Source organism: Hakea prostrata, chromosome 10, assembly GCF_041222555.1.
Source record: "Hakea prostrata isolate BN-2017 chromosome 10, UWA_Hpros_2, whole genome shotgun sequence".
Classification (NCBI taxonomy): domain Eukaryota; kingdom Viridiplantae; phylum Streptophyta; class Magnoliopsida; order Proteales; family Proteaceae; genus Hakea; species Hakea prostrata.
This window is the reverse complement of record NC_142609.1, coordinates 50034356-50045092: the sequence shown is the minus strand read 5'-3', so window position 1 is coordinate 50045092 and position 10737 is coordinate 50034356. Positions and strand designations below refer to the sequence as shown.

Sequence of the window (10737 nt, the reverse complement as noted above, 5' to 3'; positions counted from 1 at the left end):
CAATCCAATTGTTAAGTAATAGCAAGCATAATAGGAAGGGAGACAAATACAGGTAAAAGAATATATTAATCTTAAATATTAGTACAAAATTTTTTTATATTGTACAAAAAAGTAGTCCCAGCCCCTATAATATATTAAAAAAAATAAAATAAATAAAAAAGAAAGAAAGAAGAAAGATGTTATGTATGATCCCTTAAATCCCTTAAGCGACTTAACCGGACAGGTAGCCCAAAGTTTTGATATACCCTAAGTTCGCCACCCAACCCTGCTGCCACAACTACAAGACCCCATGCTGTTGCTTGAATGAAATGACTCCCAGCATTGCTGCTGCTGCTACTGTCTTTTTTTGGTGAAAAGTTGCTGCTGCTACTGTCAAGCCATGAGAAAGATGAAGATGAAGATGAAGACTTGCCCAATGCATCCCCGGAAGGTGAATCACCATACTTCAGGTAACCAGATTCTGACTTAAAAGAGGAGCTCACATTAATGCCCAAGTCTGCCCTGGAAGCTGATTTAGTCAGCCTCTCATCCAAGCATGACGACGCTCTCTCTAATGTGTTTTTTTTGGTAGGAAGAGGTGGGAAGTTTCTTCTATTGCTGTAGTTGCTCATGCTTCCACATTCCTGAAGAAGTGGCAGATTTCTTCTACTACTGTTGCTGCTAATGCTTCCTAATTCCTCAAGACTTGAGCTTAAGGAATATGCAGATGGAACTAATGGCAAAATGGAACGTTTTGAGTGAGATCGCTTCGATTGTAGTGGAACTGTCGGTGATTCATATTTGATAGATCCAGGCCATGGAATTGCAACCGAGACATCTTTGCAATGGAATTGCTCATGAGACTTCGTAGTAATTACTCCTTTGCTTTTTCCACCTCCTACATTTTTCATCTCATCTCGCCTCCACAAATATATTTGAGAGTCTTCGCTTGCACTTACAACATATTTCCCATCGGCAGTGAACGATGCAGATATCTGACTACTTGTGTTGCGAAAGCCTGCCAACCAACAATATAAACTGAATTTGCACCAATGACACATACTCACATACCTATGGAACCCAATGAAAAGCATGGATTGGAACAGATTTGGCCATAAACTGAATCCCGCAAGCATGTTCATGAATCAGGATTTGGTCATATGTTCTGGTCTGGGTTCCTCAAAATTTACGATACCTACATATGAAAATTTTCACAACAATAAAGATAAAAAAAAAATAAATGATACCTCTAAATTTGTGAATGATATCAGAGCCATCAAATATCCGGATGCGTGAATCAGCAGAGGTTATCAGCACCTCTGATGGATTAGTCGGGACAAACTGTTTGAAAGGCAAATGACAAAACAGTATCAAGTTTTAGCATAAACTTTTAAGTGGATCATATCGTAAAAATAACAAGAAAGTGTCATTTGTTTCGGTAAAGCATATTATAATTATTGTTTGAAGATATAAGATATGAGCGAAGTGTATATTTTTTTCAATTTTCTTATGGGCAATTGGAAGGAAGCTAGGAGCTACCTCGAAACCAGTAATCTTTTTCCCTTGAGACTTCTTTTTGGTATGGAGCTCTATTTGACCTTTTTGGTTCAATTTATATTCTGAGAGATCATACAATTGAGAGGAGAAAAACAGATGTCAATGAAAATTAAGAGATAGAATTTATAAAAAAGGGTTTCACATCAAATCTTTATATCAATATATTCAATCTCCATATTAATAATAAGTTCCGAACATATCAACAACAATGTGCGAGAAATTGTAAATATTTACAAACATCAAATCAGAAAGAATACACCTGTTGATTTCTAACAACAATAAATTGAAAACTCTCTATCTGAACATTCTTATATCCATGCTATCTAATAACAATAGGAATTTATTCAATAGGACAACATGATGTACCAAACAAAGAGTTTTTGGAAACAAAAGGATCAAAAAGGATCATTCTGGACATGTTTTATCGACACTATTACCAGGAATTTGTTTAAGAACAATATGATAAACCAAACAACGAGCTTTAGAACCAAAATGTAATCATCGGAACAGAAACATACCTGCTGTGTCGTAGAAACGACAAGTCCCTTTATGTGAACCTACCAATGCAACCTTTGATGGGAAAAGAAGAAAGAAAAAAAGTCAGAACAAATCAAATACTTAACAAGTAATATCTGGAAGGAACATATCTAACTCAATCAGATCATTCCGCAATTTAACAATAAGTTTATAATTTTTAACCACCTGAAGCCAAGCAACAGTATTTAATTTAACTTCACTCACGTACCAAATAATGCTTGAAAAGAATGAGATCAAAATGAATATAAACGGACCTGTCCGTCAGGAGTGTAGCAAGTGGCAGTGACCATTTCATGAAGATCGGTCCAATCCACAACTTGTCGATCTGGTATACTCCATAATCTAACCTTTGCATCCAGTGAACCACTGATGAAGTAGCTATCATCCACTGGGTTAAATTGTATACAAGTAACTGCGAAAACGGGAAAAAAAATGGCAATGGAAGATAGACAAAATAAATACTGTATTATTATGTTCAGTCAAATCATAACCAACCATGACATGCATCTCACCATAATCATTGTGTGCAAACAGCCTCAAACAAGTTCTGCTTTCCATGTCCCATAACCTAACAGTTTTGTCCATTGAAGAAGAAAGTAATTGCTGCACAACCATAGACTTATAAATGCCATTGACTCACAAATCACCTACAATATAGTTTGGCAAAAATGTGTAAGACTATTCATTGGTGTAAGGATAAGGATCCGTTGGAATGTTAAGAGTCCCGCTCCAACTTGAATTGTCAAACTCCATCATCACAACACAGATACAATTCTAGCAGAGTTTGACAACCCTAGCAGAATTTCCCTGATCAGTATTTCAGTATCTTGTGTTTTGAGTTTTCTTCAAACATCTGTAATCCAAATCTTTCAAATAGAGAGGAGCAAGCATCACATTGAGTACTGCAGAAAGCTTACCTGAGATTTGGACCAAGAGAGGTCCAAGACACCATCAAGATGACCTTGGAAAGAACAAAAAGGTTTGTCCGAGAGGGAGAAAACAGTGTCTGGCATCATGACGTAGTCTGGAATCGCATCCTTCTTGCTGCTAGACGAAAACTTCCCTTTCCTCTTCTTCTCTGATGGCATCAATTGAGCCTCTCCCATAAGTGGTCGATCTTGCTGGTTAGCGACGACTGCACCTGCCATCGGATGGATTGGGGAAGATATACCAGAACCTTCTTCTGGCGACCTGGAAGTTGACGACATCACATCACAATCGATGACTTCCCACACATGAATTACACGGTCTTCTCCGGCGGTGGCAAGGTAATGTGCATCCTTGCTGAACCTGATTATCCAAATGGAGCCCTCATGAGCTTGAATTTCTTGTGACATATACAAACCTGTGAGCTCCTTGTATGATTTTCCTTGTTGACGGACTTTGGTCCATTGGGAAGGATTCTTCATGGACGCCCGGTGCTCCATTTCACCGATCAGTCCCGTTACCGAATTTGCCACTCCCTTTATGTTCTTCAACCAGGCAGCTCCTCTTCTCTTGCTGTTCCTCAAACTCCTTCCAATTCTAGGATTTTGATTCTGTAGATTCGTAGTGGGTTTCCTCTCAGTGACTGCCAACGTGAGATCTCTAGACACATTTTGTCTCCGCATCAATTCCTTGACAACTGGGGAATACCCGACACTCTTCTCGAATTCCTCTCTGGACAATTGCTTCCCTGTTTCGAGATCACTGACTCTGTTCCACATACCCTCTTCATCAAATTCATTAACGATGAATTCCTTTCCGGTGTCCAGATTCTTAATCAAAACAAACCCACTACCGTTCCCATTTGATGACGGGGGTGACAAAGATGCACCTGCACGGCTTCTACATCGACCAAGAGAATGACTAAGAGAGTTAGGGCTCTGCAGCTGCGATTTACGGTTACTTAACGACGAAAACCCCGAACTGCTGGTTCGGAAAAGACGATGCTTGGATGAAATACCGAGGAGATGTTCCGTTCTTTTTTGGGCTATGATGAATGAAGATGCCACATTTCCATCTGATCTCGACCTAACAATCAAGGTAGGAGCCAAAGGAGAAGGGGAAGGGGAAGGGGAAGGTTTTGTTTGCGTTTTTTGTTCACGTTCTTGTTGTTTAGAGACGTTGGTTGTGGGCGAACGTCGTGGAGAAACAGTGGGTTTGATGGAGGCGGCGCGGGCCAAACCCATGCCTTGGAGAAGGCGCTTGCGGCGTTCCTGGATGGAACCTGGTTCGGACATCCACATATCGTAGTCTTGAGACATTTTGGTGATTCGTCTACTGGATGATGGAGATGGATATGGAGATGGTGATGGGGTGAAGCCGCGGAACTCTGGTGGTGGTGGACCCGACATACATGAAGCGAAGGAGATGCGATCGGCGTCGTATTCTTCATCGGAACCAGAAGAGGCCATGTCCCTGGCCGTGACGTTCGACGTGCGATCCATGGACTCAAAGAACTGGTCGTCATCGTCTCCCAACCCATCCCAGTTCATCACCATCAATTTCCTGTCGGCCATTATTCGCACCACCACACAGGGGTGGAGGTGGGACAGGGGGAGAGAGAAGGAAATGTAGGGAAGGAAGGGAAGAGCTTTTTCTTTTTTTCTTTTTGTGTTTTTTTTTTTTTTTTGTTTTCTAGGTAAAGCTGATTGATGTAGGGAAGAAGAACCCTTTGCGCAGGGAAATCTGAAAATCTGTAACTGGTGGAGGTGAAGGTGTACCGTCTACGTAAAGAAAGAAGGAGACGAATGGAATGGTGTAAAGTAAAGGTGAGAGAAAGAAAGAGGAAGCAGTTTGATCGGTGTTTTGGGATTTTAACACAGGAAGGCCTTAAATGTAGGACGTGAAAGTGAAGAAAAAAACGTGAACGGAAGAAGTGAGTTTCCGTTTGTTTCCTCTTTGACTACTCTCTCTCTCTCTCTCTCTCTTTGCGCTGTTTTGCATTTTGTGGTCTGAAAGGGAAGGATCTAAACTGTAATTACAAAGCTGGCCAGGGTCCGGTTTTTGGGAATACAAGAAGACAATTGCGCCCCGGTGACGGTGTGGTAATGCATGCATGCAGTACACATATTCTATGACCTGACCTCTGTGTGTGTGTGTGTGTGTCATTGGATTTGGGCATCTGGCCCCCCCATGAACCCATGAAGGATACCATACCAACAGATACCCTATACGTATATCCAATCGTTGCCTTACTGCACAGTGAGTGAGCGAACGAATTGAGTGACCATGATAGATAAAAAGGGTATCAGAGTATATATATTTTTCTTTTTTTTTTTTTTTGGTTCGAAAGTTCAACGGCCACATCGATAGAATTGGATAGATGGAATGGAGATCCGTACAACAATACGAATCAATAATAGAACGTGTACATATTGGCTCAGCGGACACAGGTACTGAAACGTGCAACGTAAATCACGGTCTTTCTGGCCCATAGATGCCAGGATGCGAGGAAAAACAGGCTATCTGCACCAAAACAACCCGGGCCAAAAGCCAGACGCCATATAGATTTATATGCCAGTACCACCACCATAAACCATAGATTCCCTACATTATCCTTTTAGGAATTTTCCTTTCTTCGGTACAACTCTATGTCATAGACTCAAAGCCATGGAGGAGAAAGAAAGAAAAAATACTGTATCGAAAGTCATGGCAAAGAAGAGGCGAGGCACGTGAACTCACACCAAAGTCCCAACAGAAAAAAAGCCACTCAAATATCGTTGCCTTTAGCAAAACGATTCTTAACTACCTTTCTCAGCTGATTCCCATTGCATCAATGTATTGATAACGATTGCAGAAGAATCCTGACTCGTACAGGAGTGAGTAGCTTATAAGATCAGATTCTTAACGGTCGATCCTCCCAAGCTCTTGGAGCAAAAATTCGTTCCCAATGACAGGCGTATACGACTTGATAAGTAACAATGCACCAAATCCATACACATCAATTTCCCACATTAATCCACAACTCTGGACTCTAGCTACGCTTACCTGATTACGCGAACTAAATTCAATTTTGCACATTTAATACCCCTCATATCCAATCCCATCGTAAAGAGATGAAATGTGCCAGCAGGACCAAATGCCTGAAATGCAAGTAGAGCACATATACTAACCCGGGGCGGGGGGAAGGTGCCCCAGTCAACAACAGAGGCCATGGCAAAGATCATTCTTTAATCGGTTTCATATTGCCTCATCCCCAACTTGCTGATTGGTACTGACAAGAGGTCATAAAACCCTAAAAATCACATTTAGCAAGTGCAGATGAAACCCTACCATACCACCTGAGATATCCTATCAGGATGACAAATTCTGATTGTGTACTAAAACAACGGCTTAGGGTCTGCCTCATCCAGGCCAGAGACAGGCTCCTTACTTGGGGCAAGGCCAGCATTTTTTGATCGAACTAGGATGACCTGAGATTCTCACAAGGGTTATGAAAAGCCCATCCCAGCAGGAGCCTGTTGCAGGTCTCAAATACATCAGGGGCGACATCATCACTACTACCAAAAGTGAGATTATAAGTAGGCATTTATAATTTAACAAAGATGCAAATGCACAGTAAGCTGCCTTTATCAGTCATCTTAAGCTCCTCTTATAAGAAAGATATTCTAACGTTTGATACTTTGATAAAAAAAAAAAAAAAAATAAAAACCCGAGATCAATAAAAAACCACCAATTACATCTAGCAACAAAATTACCTACCAAAAACCATCCATGTAGACCAAACTCTGCAATAAGTTAAGAAAGCAGAAGCAGAACAAAAACCATCTCTAATGCAATTAGCACCCCTAGCCGACGCCTCTTAACGGTTGGCTTTAGCAACTCGCTCAATCTCATCCTTCTTCTTGATAGCATAACTATAAAAGAATAAATAACAAACTTAGCATACAAATAAAAAAACAGCAATCGAGCAAAAGCAGAGGACTGGGGATGCAGAAGGGGGGCGGGGGGGGGGGGGGGGGTTGACTAAACATATGTTTTGCCTTGTTCCCTATTATATTCTATATATTTATATTCATATGGATTCTGATTTCTGTTGAAATTTTATGCAAAAGCTTCACTCCCTAATAGTTGGTAGGTTCCAACTGAAGCCTATTCCTGACTCACTCCAGTATTCAGCCCAAAACTATTGTCAGGAATATTCAGCCAAATGGACTTCTGGTTTCTGTACCTGTTGGATGATCCCTTGGCAGCATTGATGAGCTCATCAGCCAAGCATTCTGCAATAGTCTTGATATTTCTAAAAGCACTCTCCCGAGCACCAGTTGTAATAAGATAAATTGCTTGGTTAACACGCCTCAAAGGAGAAATATCAACAGCTTGACGTCTCACAACACCAGCAGAACCAATTCGAGTAGCATCTTCTCTTGGTCCACTACAAGAATCGTCAACAAAAAGAAACGTCTAAGACATAGCAAAATAATATAAATGAATACACACAAAGGGTATACTTCCAGCTGCTTACCTGTTGATCACTGCATCAACGATTACTTGAATAGGGTTCAAGTCTGTGAGGAGATGGATAATTTCCATTGCATGCTTTATGATGCGGACAGCCATTAGTTTCTTCCCATTGTTCCGCCCATGCATCATCAGAGAGTTGGTCAACCTCTCCACAATGGGACACTGTGCCTTCCTGAATCTTTTGACTGAGTATCTCCCAGCTGTATGTGGTACATAGGTGGCATGCTTATTTGCAGTCACACCAATGTAATCCACCAAAGAAATGTCAGCGACCTACAAGGAATCCCAAGAATATGATCAAATTCTATGAACAATTCATGACTTGGAATACTTCTTTTCACCATACGAATAATGGTGGAAAATATATCCAATGGCTTCTAATGCATGTTCTTTCTCAACTCTTGCCTACAAAGTTCACTTTTACAATCCACAACTTCTGTTGTAACCATTTCTTTTGGGGATCATACTCTAGAAAATAAATACCCAGCCGTTGGAACAGAACCAATAAAAATTTGTCAACAACATTGCTGGAAGGAGCTGTCATCATAAAGTGCATAGTTGAAGACGACAACTTACAAAGACCTTAAAAATCAAAATTTCAACTAAGAAACCTTTTCTTTTCCAACCACGAATGAAAATGAAATAACAGGAGGATGGCAAGCTCCTACAACTCATTATTGACCCTTACAACACCAAAAGCCAACAAGCAGTGTAGTTGATAAACCAAAAACTATGCTAGACCTATCAAACCTGCACCACTAGGTGTAAACCTTTCAATAAGTGCCTCCTTTGTCTTAAATTACCCAGATGAAGAAAGGAACCGAGACTGAACTATTCTGCTATAACACCCTTAATTCATATAAATTATTTTTAATTTAATTATACCACCAGCATCAGAAGCCATACAATGAACCCCTCCACCCACCCATTCCCCCCCCCCCCCCAAAAAAAAAAAAAAAACTAAGAAGACTTTCTCTGTATTCCATGGATCAGAAAGAAACATTATAAATAAAACTTTTAATGAAAACATCCATTATCTACTCTTGTCAAATTTCTACACATCCAACTATATAAAGATTGCTTTACCATTCCCTGGATTTACCGTGCAATTATTCATTTTCATTAGACTGATATAAGCTCAACAACTATTATGAACACAGTTAACTTATTCTCAAGTGTAGAATTATCATTGTCAAAACGAAAGAGGGATTCCATTTTGTTCCAGGTGAGATTATAAATGTTCCAATGGATCTCCAAGTGTATTAGATAAATAGACTGATCTACATAAAACACTAATATCTTTCGCACAGATAATTGCATATGTTTGCTTTCTGTCTCGCTTTTCTATTTTCTCCTTAAAGAAACAGTCCGCCAAATCAGGCCTTAATCAACATCTTCAAGTTGCACAACCACCACAGAATGCCAAATATCTTTATTCAATCTGTACCCAATAATACAGCATTGAAGCAAAGGCGCATTTTATTCTGAGCAAAAATTATTACGCTTCACAGAAAGGAGAATGGTACATAACCAATTACTGAGGTATTCGAGTTTTTAGGATGTACTGCTCAGTCTTCTTCTACAAATCAATAATCACCAATAATTAAAACAACAGGTTCTCGAATACAAGTTGAAAGAGAGTTTGTGAAGCTGAAATCCTGAAAAAAATATAAAGTTAAGATAGGGCTTAGGGCTGTTAAGACTTATAAACGCAGCAAGATAAACGCTGAAGACAAATAGAACAGAAAGAAGTATGGCTATCGGAATAAACTTGATACAGCGGGCATCAAATTCAAATATTTCAGGAGTTTCACCTCCAGGATAAGCTAGGATAACAGCATTCAGTAAATTTGTCGATACCGGAGAAAAAGAATAATGAACGCTTAGTTATGGTTACGGACTAGATCTAAGAATGAAGAGAAACAAACCAGCAAGTAGATGCGTGATTTCGTGGAGTCTGATGGGCTCTCAATAACAGGAAACTTCAGGGATGTCAAAACCTAAGTTGCTACTATGCATGAAACATTCCCACCACAGAACACACTGAGATCAGATAAGGGAAATAAACCGAATCTGTCATTTCTAAGGATCCAGAAAATTATCTAATCAAAGTCATGCAAGAATGATATGATTAGGGTTAAATAGATGATAAGACAAACCTGGACCTCCTCGAAACTCCATCGGTTGAAAAGCTTCACTTCCTGTTGAGCTACTACCGCCATGGCCGCCTACCCGCGCAGGATTTCTGGTTTTCTTCTAAAGGACTAAAACCCTAAATTGCCTGTAAGCACAAAACAGACAAATAAGAGAGGCTCGTGAATCTCGACCTTCACTTATATATATATATATATATGGTGATAATCGAACGGGAGAGTTCCACACGGGGTTGCTAGCTCTAATGACCCTAGATCTATAATTGGCCTTTATGTCATTCCCATCGACGTGGTTCAAACCCGTTCTACAGTGTAATTTGGTAGTTCTTGAAGCATTGGGAGCAAACTCAATTGAAACCCTTCTTGCTCCCTCGTGCAATATGGTAATAGCAAAAGTAAAAACCTAAGCCGAAATATTAAAACCAAATTAACTGGCTGAACCAAAGCTTAATAGGCTGTATTTGGACTGAACAACCTCAGCCTGCACTAGTTCGGGCTGAGCCAAGCCAGCCCATGTGTTGCCCGCTAGCCCAAACCTGAACCAACCCGTTAAACCTATTATAAATAAATAAACTAAATTAAATTTAAATGTAAAAGATAGAAAAATCCCCAAATATCAATTTGTTTTCTTTAATTGTTTTGCTTTTGAATATTCAAATATGTAAACAACAAGCTTGTCAAAGCCTTCCATTTAGTAGAAGATTCAAGATGCCAATTTTCTTTTGTATATTAGTTATATAATTTTTATTTCTTTGTAGAAAAAAAGTTTTTGGTTTTGAACACCGGACACAAGAGACTTGGAGAGAACTTAATGCTTATATGTGTTCATAAGCTCTTGATAAATTTCACATATCAACAAGATATTTAAAATATACAACCATTAGTAAACCCTATTATAAACCATTACATAAACCGTTAGTCAACCCGAATCCAAAATGCATCGGCTCGAAATCATTATATTCTTAATGAGCTATATTTGGGTGAGTGTTTTTCAGCTCGAAACTGTTAAGCCCAGCCCGAAACTGGCCCAACCCAAACCGTTGACACCCTTGACTAGAAGCAT

The 10737-nt window shown here is 39.7% G+C and overlaps 2 protein-coding genes across 2 annotated transcripts; both read right to left on the bottom strand.

The window, feature by feature from the left end:
* Positions 1 to 63: 63 nt before the first annotated feature.
* LOC149003786 (Transducin/WD40 repeat-like superfamily protein) lies at positions 64 to 6589 on the bottom strand. Its single transcript, XM_089136783.1, has 7 exons — positions 2991 to 6589; positions 2586 to 2676; positions 2328 to 2485; positions 2055 to 2106; positions 1519 to 1598; positions 1227 to 1320; positions 64 to 997 (listed from the first exon to the last, which is right to left on the bottom strand). Exons 1-7 carry the CDS (start codon positions 4572 to 4574, stop codon positions 180 to 182), a joined length of 2877 nt encoding a protein of 958 aa, XP_088992909.1. The 5' UTR covers positions 4575 to 6589; the 3' UTR covers positions 64 to 179.
* A 99-nt stretch (positions 6590 to 6688) lies between these two features.
* LOC149003785 (small ribosomal subunit protein uS7-like) lies at positions 6689 to 9841 on the bottom strand. Its single transcript, XM_089136784.1, has 4 exons — positions 9681 to 9841; positions 7523 to 7794; positions 7229 to 7432; positions 6689 to 6914 (listed from the first exon to the last, which is right to left on the bottom strand). Exons 1-4 carry the CDS (start codon positions 9741 to 9743, stop codon positions 6860 to 6862), a joined length of 594 nt encoding a protein of 197 aa, XP_088992910.1. The 5' UTR covers positions 9744 to 9841; the 3' UTR covers positions 6689 to 6859.
* Between the last annotated feature and the right edge of the window lie 896 nt (positions 9842 to 10737).